Source organism: Microcaecilia unicolor, chromosome 3, assembly GCF_901765095.1.
Source record: "Microcaecilia unicolor chromosome 3, aMicUni1.1, whole genome shotgun sequence".
NCBI lineage: Eukaryota > Metazoa > Chordata > Amphibia > Gymnophiona > Siphonopidae > Microcaecilia > Microcaecilia unicolor.
In genome coordinates, this window is record NC_044033.1 from 508,984,857 (window position 1) to 509,008,108 (window position 23,252).

Here is a 23,252-nt window from a genome sequence, read left to right on the forward strand (position 1 = left end):
TCTCGGCGCGGCAAATGCGACGCAGCCCATTCACATACAATTATGAAAGAAGCTAGTAATGCAAGAATAAATATGAGGCACTATGTGCTCCTCTGTTAATTTTTAGCAAGTCCTGTATGCTACTAGAAAAATTTGCGTGGGACCTGCAAAAATAAAAAAGCTCTTTTAGGGGGGTGGACGTGGTAAAAATGGGCTTAGCATGTGGGAAAGTCCCACATTACAATGCACTAAGCCAAGACTTTTCTATGGCTTACTAAAAGGGTCCCTTTATTTATTATTTAGCATGTTATGAGTAGTGGTATTTTGGGAAGTATGAATTTAATGTTATAACATTCTTCCAACACATGTTTCAAGGCAGTCTTTTGATGTATAGAGTAGTCAGGATGAGCTGTTAAGTTCAGCACATTATTTTCGAAACGGCTGTGCTGCGGGTGCAGCCTATACTGAATGTACCTCGCTAATCACAATGAATTTTGTTTATTTGGTTTCCAGTCTCTGGTTACTTTGTAGGAAAGGTTTGGTTCTTTATATTTGGTTGTTCTTTTTACCTCTCCTTGTTGGGTTTGTTTTTCTGAATTGTTCCACATATAATGACACACTTTTTTTTACCATCTCCCTTGCACTCTTTCACTGTCTTTGTTTCTGTTTTTTCACTTCCTCTTTCTCTTCACTTCTGCTCCTCATTCCGCTTGTGCTGCCTCAAATAGGCTCAGATCAACAAAATTAGGTTTATTAAAACTGACAACTACAGTTGACTGAGGGATGTGTTACATTTATATACCCTGGAGGAAAGAAGAAACAGGGGTGATATGATACAGACGTTCAAATATTTGAAAGGTATTAATCCGCAAACGAACCTTTTACGGAGATGGGAGGGCGGTAGAACGAGAGGACCTGATATGAGAGTGAAGGGGGGGCAGACTCAAGAAAAATGTCAGGAAGTATTTTTTCACGTAGAGAGAGTGGTAGATACTTGGAATGCCCTCCCGCGGGAGGTGGTGGAGATGAAAACGGTAGCGAAATTCAAGCATGCGTGGGATAAACATAAAGGAATCCTGTGCAGAAGGAATGGATCCTCAGGAGCTTAGCCGAGATTGGGAGGCGGGGCTGGTGTTTGGGTGGTGGGGCTAGTTCTGGGCAAGACTTCTGCGGTCTGTGTCCTGAAAATGGGGCTAGTTCTGGGCAATACTTCTATGTTCTGTGTCCTGAAAATGGGGCTAGTTCTGGGCAAGACTTCTATGTTCTGTGTCCTGGAAATGGGGCTAGTTCTGGGCAAGACTTCTATGGTCTGTGTCCTGAAAATGGGGCTAGTTCTGAGCAAGACTTCTATGGTCTGTGTCCTGAAAATGGGGCTAGTTCTGAGCAAGACTTCTATGGTCTGTGTCCTGGAAATGGGGCTAGTTCTGGGCAAGAATTCTACGGTCTGTGTCCTGAAAATGGGGCTAGTTCTGGGCAAGAATTCTACGGTCTGTGTCCTGAAAATGGGGCTAGTTCTGGGCAAGACTTCTATGGTCTGTGTCCTGGAAATGGGGCTAGTTCTGGGCAAGACTTCTACGGTCTGTGTCTTGAAAATGGGGCTAGTTCTGGGCAAGACTTCTACGGTCTGTGTCCTGAAAATGGGGCTAGTTCTGGGCAAGACTTCTACGGTCTGTGTCCTGAAAATGGGGCTAGTTCTGTGCAAGACTTCTATGGTCTGTGTCCTGAAAATGGGGCTAGTTCTGAGCAAGACTTCTACGGTCTGTGTCCTGGAAATGGGGCTAGTTCTGGGCAAGAATTCTACGGTCTGTGTCCTGGAAATGGGGCTAGTTCTGGGCAAGAATTCTACGGCCTGTGTCCTGAAAATGGGGCTAGTTCTGGGCAAGACTTCTATGGTCTGTGTCCTGAAAGTGGGGCTAGTTCTGAGCAAGAATTCTACGGTCTGTGTCCTGAAAATGGGGCTAGTTCTGGGCAAGACTTCTATGGTCTGTGTCCTGAAAATGGGGCTAGTTCTGAGCAAGACTTCTATGGTCTGTGTCCTGAAAATGGGGCTAGTTCTGAGCAAGACTTCTATGGTCTGTGTCCTGGAAATGGGGCTAGTTCTGGGCAAGAATTCTACGGTCTGTGTCCTGAAAATGGGGCTAGTTCTGGGCAAGAATTCTACGGTCTGTGTCCTGAAAATGGGGCTAGTTCTGGGCAAGACTTCTACGGTCTGTGTCCTGAAAATGGGGCTAGTTCTGGGCAAGACTTCTACGGTCTGTGTCCTGAAAATGGGGCTAGTTCTGGGCAAGACTTCTACGGTCTGTGTCCTGAAAATGGGGCTAGTTCTGGGCAAGACTTCTACGGTCTGTGTCCTGGAAATGGGGCTAGTTCTGGGCAAGAATTCTACGGTCTGTGTCTTGAAAATGGGGCTAGTTCTGGGCAAGAATTCTACGGTCTGTGTCCTGAAAATGGGGCTAGTTCTGGGCAAGACTTCTACGGTCTGTGTCCTGAAAATGGGGCTAGTTCTGAGCAAGACTTCTTTGGTCTGTGTCCTGGAAATGGGGCTAGTTCTGGGCAAGACTTCTACGGTCTGTGTCCTGAAAATGGGGCTAGTTCTGAGCAAGACTTCTTTGGTCTGTGTCCTGGAAATGGGGCTAGTTCTGGGCAAGAATTCTACGGTCTGTGTGCTGAAAATGGGGCTAGTTCTGGGCAAGACTTCTACGGTCTGTGTACTGGAAATGGGGCTAGTTCTCGGCAAGAATTCTACGATCTGTGTCCTGAAAATGGGGCTAGTTCTGGGCAAGACTTCTACGGTCTGTATCCTGAAAATGGCAGATACAAATCAAGGTAAGGTATACACAAGAAGTAGCACATATGAGTTTATCTTGTTGGGCAGACTAGATGGACTGTGCAGGTCTTTTTCTGCCGTCATCTACTATGTTACTATTTATGTTTCTTCAGGGGCAGGGAAATGGCCAGCGGGACCTCACAAGTTATGAGCAAAGCTGGGGAATTGCATAGATTCACGGAAAAGAAGTGTAATAGTGTGGAACAGAGTGAAATGGAATCTTCTAAGCACAGAATATTCCAGAATCCGGGGTTCTCAGCTTTAGATCTCAAGAACTATCAACAGCTTCTGTTTTCAGGATAACTGAGTTCCATGAATTAGTCTTGTTCTTAGATCATATGTTGTACCCCAGGGAGTTACACAATTATGCATGGCTAAAAAAAAGAAAATCTTAATCTGCTCAACTGTTTTGGTTGTCTGCAGATTTATAGTGTATAAAGTAGATGAATTCTTTTTCTTTGGAATGATTTATTAAAATTGGATTACAAATATTAGAAGAGTGAGTTCTACAGAAAAGTTCAACTTCACCGCATGCTCCTCTGAGTAAAATCATAGCTTCAGTCTCACAAGTAACCAGCTAACATTTCTGTAACTCGCCCCTCACAAGGAAAATTAAATTTTAAAGTGGGGGTTCTCAGGACACACCCACAGTGAATATGCATGAGCTCAATTGGCATGCACTACCTCCACTGTATGCAAATCTATTTTATGCATATTCAATGTGGGGATCCTAAAAACCTGACTGGCTAGGCCAGTGATGGCGAACCTTTCAGAGACCGAGTGCCCAAACAGCAACCCAAAATCTAATTATTTATTGCAAAGTGCCAGCAGGGCAATTTAACCTGAATAACAGAACTTTAAAAGCATTTGGCATGCTGTTGAATAATTACTGTGATTTTTGCTGTTGCATGCATGCTGATAACTTGTTTAACCTTGGCCCCCCCTCCCTCCCCTCTCTATTTCCTTTCCCTCCCCCCTCCCTCTGAGTTCCAGGGTCCCCCCTCCCCCTTCCGAGTTCCTCCAAGTTCCAGGGTCCCCTCCCTCCCTCCCAGTTCCAGGGTCCCCACTCCCTCCCAGTTCCAGGGTCGTCATCCCTCCCTTCCAGTTCCAGGCCTCTCCCATCAAATTTTAAAAATCATCTTGACTTACCTCGTCGGGGTTACAGTGGCCGGCAGCAGCGGTAAGAGGCGTGCAGGCTCGGCCCTTCGCTCTCTCTCAGCTGTGGTCCCGCCCTCATTTCCTGTTTCCGCAAGGGCGGGACCACAGCTGAGAGAAAGAGAAGGGCTGAACCTCCACGCCTCTTATCGCTGCTGCTGGCCGCCATAATCCGATGAGGTAAGTCAAGATGATTTTTAAAATTCGAAGGGAGGGGGCCTGGGAGGAAGGGAGGGACGATGACCCTGGAACTGGGAGGGAGGACCCTGAAACTGGGAGGGACGGACGACGACCCTGGAACTCGGAGGGAGGGAGGGAACGAACTTCCGGTGGCTGAGGCGATGGCGCACGTGCCAACAGAGAGGGCTCTGCATACCCTCTCTGGCACGCGTGCCATAGGTTCGCCATCACTGGGCTAAGCATGTCCCAAGGACTGGGTTGAGAACCGCTGTTTTTAGAGGGTTGAGGTTCTGCTTTTCTTCCTAATATAGCCAGGCAATGCTTTATTGTAAAGTGTTTTAACATTGGCATATTTTTGCAATGTTACTCTTAATATTTGATTTTGCGTCGTAATTACTTGGCCTGTGTATTACTGCTCATAAACAAGTAATGAAATTCTGGATTAGCTTAGTAGGCTGTGTATTTTTGGTGCTGATGGGCTAGTAATTTGAGTACTCTTGGTTATTTTTTTTCATGGTAGCTTTTTTTGTGTTTGTTTTTTGTCTCTGAAATTTGTTGTGTGGTTTACTACTACTACTATTTAGCATTTCTATAGCGCTACAAAGCATACGCAGCGCTGCACAAACATAGAAGAAAGAAAGACAGTCCCTGCTCAGAAGAGCTTACAATCTAATAGACAAAAATAATAAAGTAAGCAAGTCAATTAATGTGTAGAGGAAAGAGGAGAGGAGGGTAGGTAGAAGCGAGAGGTACAAGTCAAAAGCAATGTTGGGCTTTCAATCTAGATTTAAAGATGGTCAAGGATGGGGCAAGACGTAGGGGCTCAGTCAGAAGCAAAGTTTGATATTTTTCTGTGTGTGAAGTAAATTGATAAAGAACTTACTACTACTACTATTTAGCATTTCTATAGCGCTACAAAGCGTACGCAGCGCTGCACAAACATAGAAGAAAGAAAGACAGTCCCTGCTCAAAGAGCTTACTACTACTACTACTTAACATTTCTAGAGCGCTACTAGGGTTATGCAGCGCTGTACAAATTAATAACTAAGGACAGTCCCTGCTCAGAAGAGCTTACAATCTAATAGACAAAAATAATAAAGTAAGCAAATCAATTAATGTGTAGAGGAAAGAGGAGAGGAGGGTAGGTAGAAGCGAGAGGTACAAGTGGTTACAAGTCAAAAGCAATGTTGGGCTTCCAATCTAGATTTAAAGATGGTCAAGGATGGGGCAAGACGTAAGGGCTCAGTCAGAAGCAAAGTTTGATATTTTTCTGTGTGTGAAGTAAATTGATAAAGAGCTTCTAGATAAATGTGCCACTGCACTATTTGGAATCAGTTCTTAGTTTATTTTAAAACTTTAGCTACAAAATACTAAATTAAAATGAAGAAAAAAAGCTTCCTGGTTTTCCTAAAGTTATCACTGCCAGATCAATTGCAACGTGGTTGCTACAAGAGACAGATATAAATGGAAACATCTGTTAATGTTTTTTTTTTTTTTAACTAAGTCAAAAACTAAAGTTTGTGGTATATTTGCAGGCCGAATGGTTTTCCGAATTCCTGACTGGCTCCATCACTTCCTGATGGGTGTACGAATCCTGTTCAAAAACACTCTGGAGGAGTACACAGACTACTACCTACAGAAAAAATTAGAACAGCTATTTCAGGAGCACCGTTTGGTTTCACTTATAACGCTCTTGAGAGGTTGGTATAAAAGTGCATTCAGATTTTATTTTGCTCTTAGAATTCTATCCAACTGTGTGCTCTGCGGTTAGTAGAAAAATGTTAACATCTTGCTGCAGCATTCTGCACTAGTTGAAGGAAAGGGAAATGGGACTTGATATACTGCCTTTCTGTGGTATTTTGCAACTACATTCAAAGCAGTTTATATATATTCAGGTACTTATTTTGTACCAGGGGCAATGGAGGGTTAAGTGACTTGCCCAGAGTCAAAAGGAGCTGCAGTGGGAATCAAACTCAGTTCCCCCAGGATCAAAGTCCACTGCACTAACCACTAGGCTCCTCCTCCACTAGCAACATTCCATATAGAATCTTCAAACAGTAGCAACATTCCAGAATCTCAAATAGGGAAAGGGAAATGGGACTTGATATACCGCCTTTCTGTGGTTTTTGCAACTACATTCAAAGCGGTTTACATATATTCAGGTACTTATTTTGTACCAGGGGCAATGGAGGATTAAGTGACTTGCCCAGAGTCACAAGGAGCTGCAGTGGGAATTGAACTCAGTTTCATAGGATCAAAGTCCACTGCACTAACCACTAGGCTACTCCTCCACCGGAGCTGACACTGTGATGTCATAATGCCTCATTCCACCAATGCCTGAGCCAGCCTCATCAGTGATGTCACCTCATCAGTGATGTCACAATGGCTTGATTGCCCAATACTTGGTTCACTTCTGATATTGTGATGTCATTAGGGAAAGGGAAATGGAACTTGATATACCGCCTTTCTGAGGTTTTTGCCACTACATTCAAAGTGGTTTACATATATTCAGGTACTTATTTTGTACCAGGGGCAATGGAGGATTAAGTGACTTGCCCAGAGTCACAAGGAGCTGCAGTGGGAATTGAACTCAGTTCCCCAGGATCAAAGTCCACTGCACTAACCACTAGGCTACTCCTCCACTTGTAAAATAGTAATAGATGCGTCCAAATATAGGACATTACAGTAATCGGGGCAGTGACCAGACACTGTAAAACTGTACGAAAATCATCAGAACTGATGAGTGATCATAATTGTGTCAGTGTTTTTTGTTTTAAAAGTCCTTCTTAATCACTTGCTTGATATGAGACTTAAATGACAGTGGATAATGTAGGATAAAGCGCCAAGTCTTTTTTAAAATATCTCACAATTTCTGGAGGATGCAAGCTGTAACGAGAGAGGTTTTGCTTCATCTTGTCAAAAAAAAAAAAAAAAAAGTTTGAAGGCTGAAGCATTTTGAATGCAGTTTCGAACACCCAGATAAGAGTTCTTATAATATTGCATGCTGGCCCCTGTACACGTCTTCAGAAGTCACCAAAATATTTAGGCACAAAGTCAACATTACCTTAGAAATGATCTTTAATCCATCCACATCCAGCCATTCCTAGACTTTACTGGCTGCCTCATTAACAAAGTTACTACTGCATTCACATCCTTTACCCCTGGTAAATAGATTCAGTGTGCGTATATATATATCTAGCTCTAGCCCTGTCTAGCAAAGAAAATGGAATTCTGAGAAAAATGACTCCAAAGTTCTAAAGTCTCTATTATGCATATAAAGAGGGTATTTTTAAAGGCTGCTTGGTATAATTTTTGATTTGCTGCCTACTAATGACAATACCGATGACAAGTTGAGGATGAACATTAGAATGAAGCAGCATTAACTACATTTTTGAAACACACACACACATACATATGTATATAGTAACATAGTAGATGACAGCAGAAAAAGACCTGCACGGTCCATCCAGTCTGCCCAACAAGATAAATTCATATGTGCTACTTTTTGTTTATACCTTACCTTGATTTGTACCTGTCCTTTTCAGGGCATGGACCGTATAAGTCTGCCCTGCCTCCCACCACCGGTTCTGGCACAGACCGTGTAAGTCTGCCCAGCACTATCCCCGCCTCCCAACCACCAGTCCCGCCTCCCACCACCGGCTCTGGCACAGACCGTATAAGTCTGCCCAGCAGTATCCCCACCTCCCGCCACCGGCTCTGCCACCCAATCTGGGCTAAGCTCCTTAGGATCCATTCCTTCTGAACAGGATTCCTTTATGTTTATCCCACGCATGTTTGAATTCCGTTACCATTTTCATTTCCATTTGCCAGTACATTACAAAAAGGATTGATACACAGGTTAAATAATATTGTAGAAAGCACTGCTTCCTGAGAAACACCACATAAATTTGCAAACCAATCACATTGATTATCTCTATATCTAACCTGTTGCTGTGTGCCACTGAGTTCTGATTGGAGCCACAATTCCTGTTCCCCATAGGTCTCAAGCCTCTGTGGCAAATTTATATGGATCACACTGTCAAAAGCAGAGGATATATCTAAGAACAATGCACCCATAGTTAAGAACATAAGAGTAGCCATACTGGGTCAGACAAGTGGTCTGTCCAGCCCAGTACCCTGTTTTTCAGCAGTGGCCAAGCCAGGTCACAAGTACATAAGTACATAAGTACATAAGTAGTGCCATACTGGGAAAGACCAAAGGTCCATCTAGCCCAGCATCCTGTCACCGACAGTGGCCAATCCAGGTCAAGGGCACCTGGCACGCTCCCCAAACGTAAAAACATTCCAGACAAGTTGTACCTAAAAATGAGGAATTTTTCCAGTCCATTTAATAGCGGTCTATGGACTTGTCCTTTAGGAATCTATCTAACCCCTTTTTAAACTCCGTCAAGCTAACCGCCCGTACCACGTTCTCCGGCAATGAATTCCAGAGTCTAATTACACGTTGGGTGAAGAAAAATTTTCTCCGATTCGTTTTAAATTTACCACACTGTAGCTTCAACTCATGCCCTCTAGTCCTAGTATTTTTGGATAGCGTGAACAGTCGCTTCACATCCACCCGATCCATTCCACTCATTATTTTATACACTTCTATCATATCTCCCCTCAGCCGTCTCTTCTCCAAGCTGAAAAGCCCTAGCCTTCTCAGCCTCTCTTCATAGGAAAGTCGTCCCATCCCCACTATCATTTTCGTCGCCCTTCGCTGTACCTTTTCCAATTCTACTATATCTTTTTTGAGATACGGAGACCAGTACTGAACACAATACTCCAGGTGCGGTCGCACCATGGAGCGATACAACGGCATTATAACATCCGCACACCTGGACTCCATACCCTTCTTAATAACACCCAACATTCTATTCGCTTTCCTAGCCGCAGCAGCACACTGAGCAGAAGGTTTCAGCGTATCATCGACGACGACACCCAGATCCCTTTCTTGATCCGTAACTCCTAACGCGGAACCTTGCAAGACGTAGCTATAATTCGGGTTCCTCTTACCCACATGCATCACTTTGCACTTGTCAACATTGAACTTCATCTGCCACTTGCACGCCCATTCTCCCAGTCTCGCAAGGTCCTCCTGTAATCGTTCACATTCCTCCTGCGACTTGACGACCCTGAATAATTTTGTGTCATCGGCGAATTTAATTACCTCACTAGTTATTCCCATCTCTAGGTCATTTATAAATACATTAAAAAGCAACGGACCCAGCACAGACCCCTGCGGGACCCCACTAACTACCCTCCTCCACTGAGAATACTGGCCACGCAATCCTACTCTCTGCTTCCTATCTTTCAACCAGTTCTTAATCCATAATAATACCCTACCTCCGATTCCATGACAGAAACTCAAATCATGGCAACATTTCATGCTACCAATCCCAGGGCAGCACAGTGGCTTCTCCATGTGTATTTCAATAGCAGACTATGTACTTTTCCTACAGGAACTTGTCCAAACCTATTTTTAACCCCAGATACACTAACCACTGTTACCACATCCTCCAGCAACGAGTTCCAGAGCTTAACTATTTGTTGAGTGAAAAAGTATTTCCTCCTATTTGTTTTTAAAGTATATCCATGCAACATCATTAAGTGTCCCCTTGTCTTTGTAACATAGTAACATAGTAGATGACGGCAGAAAAAGACCTGCACGGTCCATCCAGTCTGCCCAACAAGATAACTCATATGTGCTAATTTTGTGTATACCCTACTTTGATTTGTACCTGTGTTCTTCAGGGCACAGACCGTATAAGTCTGCCCAGCACTATCCCCGCCTCCCAACCACCAGCCCCACCTCCCAACCACCGGCTCTGGCACAGACCGTATAAGTCTGCCCAGCACTATCCCCGCCTCCCAACCACCAGCCCTGCCTCCCACCACCGGCTCTGGCACAAGACCGTATAAGTCTGCCCAGCACTATCCCTGCCTCCCACTACCGGCTCTGGCACAGACCGTATAAGTCTGCCCAGCACTATCCCCGCCTCCCAACCACCAGCCCCGCCTCCCACCACCAGCTCTGGCACAGACCGTATAAGTCTGCCCAGCACTATCCCTGCCTCCCACCACCGGCTCTGGCACAGACTGTATAAGTCTGCCCAGCTCTATCCCCGTCACCCAACCACCAGTTCTGCTTCCCACTACCGGCTCTGGCACAGACCGTATAAGTCTGCCCAGCACTATCCCCGCCTCCCAACCACCAGCCCCGCCTCCCACCACCGGCTCTGGCACAGACCGTATAAGTCTGCCCAGCACTATCCCTGCCTCCCACTACCGGCTCTGGCACAGACCGTATAAGTCTGCCCAGCACTATCCCCGCCTCCCAACCACCAGCCCCGCCTCCCACCACCGGCTCTGGCACAGACCGTATAAGTCTGCCCAGCACTATCCCTGCCTCCCACCACCGGCTCTGGCACAGACTGTATAAGTCTGCCCAGCTCTATCCCCGTCACCCAACCACCAGTTCTGCTTCCCACTACCGGCTCTGGCACAGACCGTATAAGTCTGCCCAGCACTATCCCCGCCTCCCAACCACCAGCCCCGCCTCCCACCACCGGCTCTGGCACAGACCGTATAAGTCTGCCCAGCACTATCCCTGCCTCCCACCACCGGCTCTGGCACAGACTGTATAAGTCTGCCCAGCTCTATCCCCGTCACCCAACCACCAGTTCTGCTTCCCACTACCGGCTCTGGCACAGACCGTATAAGTCTGCCCAGCACTATCCCCGCCTCCCAACCACCAGCCCCGCCTCCCACCACCGGCTCTGGCACAGACCGTATAAGTCTGCCCAGCACTATCCCCACCTCCCAACCACCAGCCCCACCTCCCACCACCGGCTCTGGCACAGACCGTATAAGTCTGCCCAGCACTATCCCCACCTCCCAACCACCAGCCCCGCCTCCCACCACCGGCTCTGGCACAGACCGTATAAGTCTGCCCAGCACTATCCCTGCCTCCCACCACCGGCTCTGGCACAGACTGTATACTTTTTGAAAGAGTAAAAAATATCGATTCACTTTTACTTGTTCTACACCATTCAGGATTTAGTAGACCTCAATCATAGCCATCTCTTTTCCAAGCTGAAAAGCCCTAACCACTTTAACCTTTCCCCATTTAAGAAGAGTTCATCCCCTTTATCATTTTGGTCGCTCTTATTTGAACCTTTTCTAATTCTGCTAAATCTTTTTTTGAGATATGGTGACCAGAATAGAACTCCGTACTCATGGTGAGGTTGCACCAAGAAGTGACACAGAAGCATTATAGTATTTTTGGCCTTATTTACCATCCCTTTCCTAATAATTCCTAGCATCCTGGTTTCTTTTTTGGCTGCCTTTGCACACTGGACAGAAGATTTCAATGTGTTGTTTTCAGAGACAACTAGATCCTTTTCTTGGGTGCTTACTCCTAAGGTGGACCCTAGTATCAGGTAACTATGATATAAGCAAAACAGTTCAACATGGCAGTGCATGCATGTTTAAGGTATGTTGGTTGTTATTTAATATGTAGTCAACACTGCTTCTCCTTGTGATCTTGGGCAAGTCACTTAACCCTCCATTGCCTCAGGTACAAACTTAGGTCATGAGCCCTCCAGGGACAGGGAAATACCCAGTGTAGCTGAATGTAACTCACCTCGAGCTACTACCGAAAAAGGTGTGAGCAAAATCTAAATAAATAAATAAACTTTAATTCGAGAAAAGTTTTAAAGCTCAGTTATATATTTTTTTTTCTGTAATGGACGATTCTTGACACAGCGTTGAGCAAAACATGATTTCATGTCAAAGATTCGAGTCCCCAGACTGACAGTGAAAGATGGAGTATCTAATTTTTTTTTTTTATTTGTAAGAAGTCTTTATTATCCAACAAAACAGGACTTAAAATACATTGCACATGCAACACAGCTATAAAAATAAAAGTACTATTCCATTGCTAATACAACTAGTCTGCAAATGTTTTCAATACTGCAATGTTTAACAGTTTCAATCTTCAATAATCATCATAACAGAACTTCAAAATTTTTTTTTTTTTTTTTTTGTAATGTTGTGGATTCAAACGTTCCCCCCCCTCCCATCCTCCCCCCCTCTTCCCACCCTCCCTCCCTAAGGACTCGGCTGGCCACCTACTATCCGCTCACTCTCTCATCATACATTCTAAACTGACAGAGCTTCAGAAGTAACATTTTTCCATATTAGGTTCCATTTACCCAATTGGTGTTTGCGCTCAGCCTTCAATCTCTCCATTTCACGCACATACCACAGTTTGTTTAGCCATCTTGCTATCGGAGGGACCCCTTCGCGCCGCCAGTGAGAGGCCACAACCACCCTTGCAGTTCCTACTACATGCTTCACCAGTATCTGTTTACATGTTGCTAGGCCTGCAATCTGAGCTGAGAACAGAAACACTTCAGGATTCCACGGTATTGCGCTCCCCAGCCATTTCTGCAACCTAAAGTGGACCGCCCTCCAGAATGCCCGAATTTTGACACAATCCCACCATATGTTCCCCATTGTGCCTTTATGCCCGCACTTCCTCCAACACATACCTGGGGCCAATGGAAACATCCTCTGTAAGCGGGCAGGTGTAAGATACCACCTATATAGTACTTTCACTGCGTTCTCCTGTATGGGGACATGTGTCGATACCCCTACTACACCTCTTTCTATTCTCTCCCATTCAGGTTCTCCCAACTTCACACCCAGTTCCCTTTCCCATCTTTGCCTGTGCTCACCACTGCAAGGTGATTGTTTACTGATGAGGAGGTACAGGTGGCTGATCAGACCACGAGAAGAAGAAAACTTCTCACACATCTTTTCTAACTCTGATGTTTGACGTTGCATCACCTCCCTCACCGCTTTAGTCTGAAGGAAGTGTGCTAGTTGACAGTATGCAAATTCACCCCCTTCTATCCCCGGGAACCTGTCCTTCAGTGCATTTAAAGACAGCAGTGAGTCCCCTTCAAACATTTGGCCCCAGGTTCTCACCCCTTCCTTGTACCAAACAGTAAAAGTCCCTTTTGTAGTACCTGGTAAAAATAAAGGATTAAAAGCTATAGGGGTGCTGCGGGTGAGAACGCATTTTCTCTTAGGGAATAAACTGTCCCAGTAGTAAAGTGTCACCGCTATTGATGGGCATGCTCGTTCCTCCAAGGTTCTAAAAGGCTTCGGTAGCCACATGAGTGCGTTCAACGGTGTGTCCCCTAAGGAATGTTGTTCTATGTGCACCCACTGTCGGTCCGGGTAGTCTTGTTGCCATTCAAGAGCGGCCTTCCCTTGTGCTGCTCTGTAATACCAGGTGAGATTGGGTACCCCCAGCCCTCCTCTCTTCCGTTCTTTATATAGCAGTGCCCTTGCTAGCCTTGGATGCTTTCCTGCCCAGACGAACCGCACTAACTTGTTTTGCAATGAAGCTATAAATCGCCTGGGCATCATCACAGGCAGCACCTGAAAGAGGTACAGCAAGCGGGGTAGTATGTTCATTTTGAGGATAGCTATTCTTCCAAACCATGAGACTCCCAAATCTCCCCAGCGCTCTATGTCTTCCCCGATAGTTTTGCCTATTCCTTTGTAGTTAGCATTAAAAAGTTCAGAGAACTCCCTAGTCAGGTTAACCCCTAAGTATCTAATTTGCTTAGGTGCCCATCGGAAAGAGGAAGAGATCTTTAAGGATTCCACCACTGCATCTGGGAGTGTCACATTCAAAGCTTCTGATTTTGCCATGTTAACTTTGAATCCCGACACTGCCGAATATTCCTCTATGACGCTCTCTAAGTGTGGAAAGGTGTCGAGAGGTCGAGATATCATCAGCAGGACGTCATCCGCGAAAAGGGCCATTTTGTGGATTCTATCTGCTATTCTGACTCCTGAGATATTAGGATCCAGCCGCACATGAGCCGCAAAGGGCTCCATCACCATAGCGAACAACAAGGGTGACAGTGGGCACCCCTGTCTGGTGCCTCTGTACAACGTGAACATCTCGGAATTACCACCATTGACCCGGACACAGGCCCTTGGGGACTCATAGAAAGCCTGAATCCACCTCCGGAACTGTACCCCAAACCTCATGGTTTCCAAGACCTTGTACATAAAGGGCCAGTGAACCCGGTCAAAGGCTTTTTCCGCGTCAAGACTTAGAAGACAGAGCGGTCTCTTGTTTCTCTTTGCCAGATACATAATGTCCACCACTCTCCTAATGTTGTCCATCGCTTTTCGGTAAGGGACAAAACCCACCTGGTCAGGTTGGATGAGCACTGGGAGAATAGGTGCCAGCCTACTTGCCAACACCTTAGCCAGGATTTTTACATCTGCGTTTAGGACCGATATAGGTCTATAAGAACCACATTCTTGGTGGTCTTTGCCTGGCTTAGGTAGCACTGCTATCCATGCCTCCATCATGGACATCGGCAAGGGCTCCCCCCTCCCCACTTTGTTAAACACATCTGCCAGGATGGGAGCTAATTCAGGGGCAAACTTTTTATAAAACTCATTTGGCAAGCCATCCAGCCCAGGTGATTTGCTTGAGGGTAAGCTACCGATAGCTACCTGAATTTCCTTAGGGGTCACTGGTTCATCTAGCAGTGCTTGTTGCTGGGGACTCAAAGAGGACAACTCACTATCTAGTAAATATTGGTCTACTAGCTCCAAAGGGGGGCTAAGTTCCTGAGCATACAAAGTCTGATAAAATTCCCCAAATCGTTTACGAATTTGGTCAGATGTATCTAGATCCCTCCCTCCTGCCTCTCGTATCTTTAGAATGGTCCGCTCTACTTTTTGCCTACGCAATTTTGTGGCCAGAAGGCGCCCCGCTTTGTTGCCAAATTCATATGAGTTCACTCTATTCTTTGCTTCTATCATGCTAAGCTGCTCGGAATATATGGAGTCTAATAGCGCCCGCTGTGCATGAAGCTCCCGCAATGTTCGTGCTGACCCATTGGCTTTGTGCTGTGCCTCTAGTACGCGAATGCTCTCCATACAGCGCTCTATCTGTGCCCTGCGAATCTTTGATTTTTTGCTTGCCAATTGCAAGAAGTAACCCCGGGACACTGCTTTCAGAGCATCCCATACCGTATTGAGTGAGGGCCCTGACTCCAAATTAATTTCAAGATATTCTTTTAGCATCTTTTTATATCCTTCCACCACTTCCCCTTCCCCCAAGAGACCAACATTTAGTGTCCATCTTTTATCCTTAGGTTCTGCTCTGATATTTGGTAAGGTAACCCACACCGGTGCATGGTCCGAGATGGTCATACTCCCTATCCCCGCATCAGGTCCCTGCTCTACTAATGTGACATCTAAAAAAATGTAATCAATGCGTGAATAGGAGTTGTGGACGGGTGAATAAAATGTATAATCTCGCTCTCTCTGATGTTTCAATCTCCACAAGTCCAGTGTGCCTAAAGATTGTGCTAGAGATCTCAGAGCCAACGAATCCTTCTGACCTTCGGCCCTAGGAGCTCCCGTGCGATCTAGATTTAAGCTCATCACAGCATTAAAGTCCCCACCAATCACAAGGGATCCCTGGGCAAAACTAGTTAAGGAGTTTTTAACTCTCTCGATAAAGCTCGCCTGTCCTACATTGGGCGCATATATAGATGCAATTGTTAGGTCCACTTGGGCAATTCTGATATGCAGGAAGATATAACGTCCACCCGGGTCCCTCTTTACCTTGATCACCTGTGCCCCAACCGATGCATGTATTAGTATCGCTACACCTCCCTTCTTTGACTCTGCCGCCGATGCATAATGTGCCACTGGATATTCTGAATGGGATAGAAGCCTTTCATGTCTGCCCCGCAAGTGTGTTTCCTGCAGCAGGGCCACATGTGGCCTTAACTGCGTCAATTCTTTGTGAAACTTCTGTCGTTTCTGTGGCATATTTAACCCCTTTACATTATAGGAGAGAATCTTTAAGTCAGTACCCATCACTGGTTATTTGAGCAAGTCTGATCAATTGCATTCTTTCGTGGCACCTCTGTACAACATTACACTGTCTTGCATCCGTAGCCCTAACCTTGTCCTCCCCCCCTCCCCTTCTAACATCCTCCCATCTATTCACCCCCCTTCCATCCCCCCTCTCCCAACCATTCTCACCACCTGAAAGACCTATGTCCTCCAGATGGGAATCGAGGAAGCTACCCATCAGCCACACAGCACCCAACCCCACTTTCAGCCCCCCCCCCCACTCCCACCGGGTCTTTAAACACTTATTATTCCCCTTTTCCCCCCACCCTCCTAGTTCCCAACCAAGTCACACCGGATCAACTTATGTGTCAGCATTAATCCTACCCACAACTTATCCAACTCTGTGCTTCCCCCCCTCCCCCCCAAGTCTGAAGCTTATAGCTAAAAGTAGGTCCATCACCAACTAAACAGTATGCAGGCCAAAATCGGCCTGTCCAGCGACCTTTAGTCACGTTCTCCCAAAATGGGCTGCCTCCATTCTCCATGACTGTTGAGGCACTGTCCCTGCACCCTTATCAAACCTGTGCAGTCCAGCTCAACGCTTCTGGTTATTTTTCTTGGAAGATTCTGGGACTCTTTGCCACCGTTGAAGTTTCGCTCTTGTAGTGGGCGCCACCGCCCCAGGTGGGGCCTTTGCGGAAACAAGTTCAGCAACGTGCAGGACCTCCCATGCCTCTTGTAGAGTTTGCACCCTATGCTTGTTACCCTTCAGGGTAAAGTTTAGTGAAAAAGGGAATCCCCATCTGTATTGTATCTGATGTTTACTCAAAGACTCCAGCGCCGGCCTCATTTGTCTTCTAAGCTGGAGGGTATATTGTGAAAGGTCTTGATAAACCTGTATCTGAGCTCCTCCAAACTCCAGAGTCTTTGTCTTTCTTGCAGCCGACAGGACCTTTTCTTTGGTTTCATATTTATGGAACCGCACAATTATATCACGCGTTTGCTGCTCCTTTCGCGCGCCCAGTGCTCTGTGCGCTCTATCCAATTCACACCGCAGCTCTCCCTCCTCGGGGCCTAACAACGTGGAGCACAATGTTTGTACTATCTCCGCCACGTTTTCTGTCTCGCCGCCTTCAGGGACACCGCGAAAACGGAGGTTATTTCTCCGTCCCCGGTTTTCGATATCGTCCAATTTATATTCCAGGTGAGCGTGTTTATGTTCCATTTCTTGCAGCAGGGTGGCGTGCTTATTTAAAGTGTCCGTGTGCTCGTCTATTTTCAATTCTGCCTCCTCCACTCTTCCTCCCAATTCTTTGAGGTCAGCGCTAAGCGTGTCCATTCGCTCTAATATTTCTTCTTTAGACTGCTTGATCTCCGTCTGTATATTGGAGAGAAACCTGCGTAGCTCACCAGATATGCCTTTTTTTGAAGGTGGGGCTCGCGCTTCAGACATAGAGAGTGCAGAGTCCGAATCCGAGGGGGAGGCTCGCTCGGGCGATTCGCGATTTTTTGCGGCCTTGCTCAACATACTTTTCTCTGCCCTTTCCGCCTCTTTTTTCCTCGTGGAAATTGCTTTGCTCATGTCTCCAGATATTTAAGGGTGAGATCCGCTGGTTTTTGCTGATTTTTTCTCCCTTTGGGTTGCTATTTTACCCGGTTTGTCGGTAGTGGGAGAGGGAGCTCCAAGGCTAGGCTGCCATGCTACCCGATGACGTCACTTCCTCCTCGGAGTATCTAATTTTTATAGAAGTATGGAATACAAAGTTTTGAAAATTTTATAGTTCTAAAATTGTTAAATGAAAGTGAGGGAATTGGATTTAATGATGATTGTGGTGAATACTCCTTCTTGAAAAGTTATTTAAACCCAAGTGACACTGCTGAAGTCTAACATATGAGATTTACTTTTACCTAGTGAGATATTATCTGAGCCAGTCCCTTATATATACATGCATCTGTTACAAAAACAGTCAGAAAAGTAGGATATCCATGCAGGTTTGATGTGACTACTTCTGTATTAATTTTATTTATCAGAAATATCCATGACTTACACTGTTCACTGTTCTAGGCGAGCAGCATATGTACTCCTTTGTGTAGATTGCCATGTTGGTATATAGAATTTTTAAAGGCTAATAACAGGCAAACGTGTATTTCTTTCAGATGCTGTGTTCTGTGAGAATAGTGAACCACGTTCATTTCAAGATAAACAGAAACGTGCAAAGCAGACCTTTGAAGAAATGATGAATTACATTCCAGGTAAGATGCTTGCACAGGGTCTGCTAAAGGCAGTCAGTGAAATATACGTAACGCCTTATTAGAGAGTTGCACAGGGACAGAACAGAAATTTCACCTGTCCTTGCCGGAATATAGCCCTTCCCCGCAAGTAATCTCCTCCATCCGAGCCTGTCCCCTGTACTAAAATAACCAACCTATGCTATTGTTCTGGAAATGAAAGATATCAGAGATACATATTTCCCAAACCTGACATGATCCCATTGATAGAAAAAAAAAATGTTTTTCTACCTTTGTAGTCTGAGCATTTTATTTTTCTAATTAGGAGGCACTAATGCTTCCACGTTAATTGTGCATTAGCTAGTTAGCATGCAGTACATAAGTAAGTGCATAAGTAATGCCACACTGGGAAAAGACCAAGGGTCCATCGAGCCCAGCATCCTGTCCACGACAGCGGCCAATCCAGGCCAAGGGCACCTGGCAAGCTTCCCAAACGTACAAACATTCTATACAATCAAGCCATTGTGACATCACTAATGAGGTTGGCTCTTATTGGTGGAATGAGCCACTATGACATCACAATAGGTTAAATCACTGCTCTATGTAATAAAAGTGAGCCAAGTAGAGGACATAAGTACATAAGTAATGCCACACTGGGAAAAGACCAAGGGTCCATCGAGCCCAGCATCCTGTCCACGACAGCGGCCAATCCAGGCCAAGGGCACCTGGCAAGCTTCCCAAACGTACAAAAATTCTATACATGTTATTCCCGGAATTGTGCTAGCTGGCTGGCACTTCCATGCCGACTCTGCCCATGCTACAGCCCCTGACAGAAAAATTTGGTAACGTGGTTTAACGTGTGGAAACAGGCAAACTACCAGAAAACCCCTTAATGTGGTCGTGTGGTAGGTAGCCTTTTGTGCATTAACCCCCTGATTCTATAAACAGCGCCGTAAGTTCTGCCAGAAATCCAGGACTATTCTGTTTTCCGTACACAACTTAACTGAATAACAAGTCAATCAGCGCCGATAATTGGTGACTTAAGCAGTTATCAGCACTAATTGGCATTAATTAGAATTTACGTGCACACTAGGCAAATTCTATAAAGTGATGTATGTAAATTCTAAGACATGGATATGAAAAGGAGGCTTGGCCATGGACACAGAATGGGCGGTTTGTGGGTTTCCTAACAATGTGCGCTGTTATAGAATATGCTCAATCCGCTCATAAATTAGGCATGGGCATTTACTTGGTGTACATGGCTCCGCCTAAATTTAATCACTGGACCAAGCACTTCAGCGTATTCTCTAAACTGTGCCTAACGTTTATAGAATGCGCCTAGGTGCATTATTGTTCGGCGACAAATTGAATCTAAACTCCGTTCCAGACTCCATTTCTTTTATCTCGCCGCACCTTATGCCTGGAATAGACTTCCTGAGCCGTTACGTCAAGCTCCGTCCCTGGCCGCCTTCAAATCCGGGCTAAAGGCCTGCCTGTTTGATGCTGCTTTTGATTCCTAACTTGTCACCTGCTCGTAACCTTTATCTTGTCTTCCTCTCTTCAATAGTCCCCTTTTCCCTATGTGTCCTATCTGTCTGTCCTACCCTTATCCCTTATTTGTCCTGTCTGTCTGTCCTGATTTAGATTTTAAGCTCTTTTTGAGCAGGGACTGTCTTTTCTTCATGTTCAGTTGTGAAGCGCTGCGTACGACTGGTAGCGCGATAGAAATGATTTATAGTAGTAGTAGAAGTCTGCCCTTGCAGATCAGCAACGCAGCCGTGCAGGCTTCTGTTTCTGTGAGTCTGACGTCCTGCACATACCTGCAGGACGTCAGACTCACAGAAACAGAAGCCTGCGCGGCCGCGTTGCTGATCTGCAAGGACAGACTTCTACATGGAATGTTGCTAGTGGAATAGCAACATTAACATTCCATGTAGAATCTCCAATAGTAGCAACATTCCATTTAGAATCATTGCTATGTGTCCTTCTGTCTGTCCTACCCTTATCCTTATTGGTCCTGTCTGTCTGTCTTGACTTAGATTGTAAGCTCTTTTGAGCAGGGACTGTCTTTTCTTCATGTTCAATTGTGAAGCGCTGCGTATGACTGGTAGCGCTATAGAAATGATTTATAGTAGTAGTAGAAGCCTGCCCTTGCAGATCAGCAACGCGGCCGCGCAGGCTTTTGTTTCTGTGAGTCTGACGTCCTGCACATACGTGCAGGACGTCAGGCTCACAGAAACAGAAGCCTGCGCGGCCGCGTTGCTGATCTGCAAGGGCAGGCTTCTACATGGAATGTTGCTAGAGGAATAGCAACATTAACATTCCATGTAGAATCTCAAATAGTAGCAACATTCCATTTAGTCCCCTTTTCCCTATGTGTCCTTCTGTCTGTCCTACCCTTATCCTTATTGGTCCTGTCTGTCTGTCTTGACTTAGATTGTAAGCTCTTTTGAGCAGGGACTGTCTTTTCTTCATGTTCAATTGTGAAGCGCTGCGTACGACTGGTAGCGCTATAGAAATGATTTATAGTAGTAGTAGTAGTAGAAGCCTGCCCTTGCAGATCAGCAACGCGGCTGCGCAGGCTTCTGTTTCTGTGAGTCTGCGGACGTCAGACTCACAGAAACAGAAGCCTGCGCGGCCGCGTTGCTGATCTGCAAGGGCAGGCTTCTACATGGAATGTTGCTAGTGGAATAGCAACATTAACATTCCATGTAGAATCTCAAATAGTAGCAACAGAATTTCCAATAGTAGCAACATTCCATTTAGAATCATTCCTATGTGTCCTTCTGTCTGTCCTACCCTTATCCTTATTGGTCCTGTCTGTCTGTCCTGATTTAGATTTTAAGCTCTTTTTGAGCAGGGGACTGTCTTTTCTTCATGTTCAATTGTGAAGCGCTGCGTACGACTGGTAGCGCTATAGAAATGATTTATAGTAGTAGTAGTAGTAGAAGCCTGTCCTTGCAGATCAGCAACGTGGCCGCGCAGGCTTCTGTTTCTGTGAGTCTGACGTCCTGCACGTACGTGCAGGACGTCAGACTCACAGAAACAGAAGCCTGCGCGGCCGCGTTGCTGATCTGCAAGGACAGGCTTCTACATGGAATGTTGCTAGTGGAATAGCAACATTAACATTCCATGTAGAATCTCCAATAGTAGCAACATTCCATTTAGAATCATTGCTATGTGTCCTTCTGTCTGTCCTACCCTTATTGGTCCTGTCTGTCTGTTTTGACTTAGATTGTAAGCTCTTTTGAGCAGGGACTGTCTTTTCTTCATGTTCAATTGTGAAGCGCTGCGTACGACTGGTAGCGCTATAGAAATGATTTATAGTAGTAGTAGTAGTAGTAGAAGCCTGCCCTTGCAGATCAGCAACGCGGCCGCGCAGGCTTCTGTTTCTGTGAGTCTGCGGACGTCAGACTCACAGAAACAGAAGCCTGCGCGGCCGCGTTGCTGATCTGCAAGGGCAGGCTTCTACATGGAATGTTGCTAGTGGAATAGCAACATTAACATTCCATGTAGAATCTCAAATAGTAGCAACAGAATTTCCAATAGTAGCAACATTCCATTTAGAATCATTCCTATGTGTCCTTCTGTCTGTCCTACCCTTATCCTTATTGGTCCTGTCTGTCTGTCCTGATTTAGATTGTAAGCTCTTTTGAGCAGGGACTGTCTTTTCTTCATGTTCAGTTGTGAAGCGCTGTGTACGACTGGTAGCGCTATAGAAATGATTTATAGAAGTAGTAGAATCTAGCCTTAAGTGCTTAATGCACTTCGGTAAAAGAGCTTCAATAGTCTTTTTCTCCCAAGTCACAGTTCTAAAGGTGAAAATAATTGATGGAGGAATAGCTGTTCTAGTAATAGTATCTAAACCTGCAGGAAAGAATTTTTGAAATTCTGGTATAACCCACTCAGCCGTTTAACCTTTTTTAAGGAAATTAGTTCCAGTTGTAAGCAGATGATCAGATTCACATAATCTGTCTTGTTTGTAAGAATGCCTTTGGTCAGACCACTGTAAAAAATTCTGTATTTTTTATGCAGTACTGGAGTTCTGTGGCAGATGACTGCATGAATTTGTCTGAAATACTGGCATGGAATGAATATAGTAGTAGTCTCTCAGGCCCAGATGATCAGAAGCCTCGCGCTGTTCCAAACAGCGCTCTAAAATAGTGCTGGAACAGCGCGGGGCTTTACCGCATGGATGATCAGAGATAATGCATGCAAATTTAAGCAGCGCAATTATCTCTGATCATGGGGTAGAAGTGCGGGCGAATTGTGCCTGAGCATGCGCTCAGCACAATCCTCCCCCACTTGTTTAACAGGTCTAGGCTGTCAAAAGCCCAAACCTGTCAAACACAGGGGCTGGAGGTCCATGGGACCACCAGGCCCTCACTACACCTGCCCCGAGTAAGGAAAAATGGGGTCTGGAGGTCCGGTGGACCTCCGGTCCCCCCCCCCCCCCCCCCCCCCCCCCGACTATCCCACCCCCTCCAGGTTCAGGAAGAGCTGGAGATCCATATATTAACACCCCCCAACCCCCCCCCTCCCCCCCCCCCCCCCCCCCCCCCGAAAAAATGGTCCCTAGTGGTCTAATGGCTGCCGGCCAAACCCCCTCCAACCCTCCCAACAAGCGACAGGGGGGTCTGTAGCCCCGCCCAGCGCATCCCAGGATGCATTGGGCGGGGCTGGGTGCCGCCATTTTGTGCCATCATCGACCCAATCATCGACCCAAGGAAGAGGAGGGAGGCAGGCTATCTCCCTCCTCCAACTAAGGTAGGGGGGCCGGGAGGGGGTTCCGTTTGAACGCTGGACCACCACTGCAGACAATGCGGGGTGGGGGGGGGGAGTTGGGGTGGGCTGGAGGTCCCCCGGACCTCCAGCCCCCCCTGTCGCTCGTTGGGAGGGAGGGTGGGAGGGGGTTTGGCCGGCGGCCACTAGACCACCAGGGACCATTTTTTTCAGGGGGTTTGGGGGG

The 23,252-nt window shown here is 46.1% G+C and overlaps 2 protein-coding genes across 6 annotated transcripts in view; one reads left to right on the forward strand and one right to left on the reverse strand.

Annotated features, from left to right (window-relative positions):
• NT5E (5'-nucleotidase ecto) overlaps positions 1-23,252 on the reverse strand; it is a 502,044-nt gene that overhangs the window by 191,859 nt on the left and 286,933 nt on the right. The gene's annotated exons all lie outside the window — the stretch shown is intronic.
• The window catches only part of LOC115467289 (sorting nexin-14), a 193,165-nt gene that overhangs the window by 158,956 nt on the left and 10,957 nt on the right, over positions 1-23,252 (forward strand). For all 5 annotated transcript variants that reach the window (XM_030199131.1, XM_030199130.1, XM_030199133.1 and 2 more), the window contains 2 exons: positions 5,677-5,841; positions 18,212-18,307. In XM_030199131.1, coding sequence (XP_030054991.1) covers positions 5,677-5,841; positions 18,212-18,307 — 261 coding nt within the window. The remainder of the gene's footprint in view (positions 1-5,676; positions 5,842-18,211; positions 18,308-23,252) is intronic.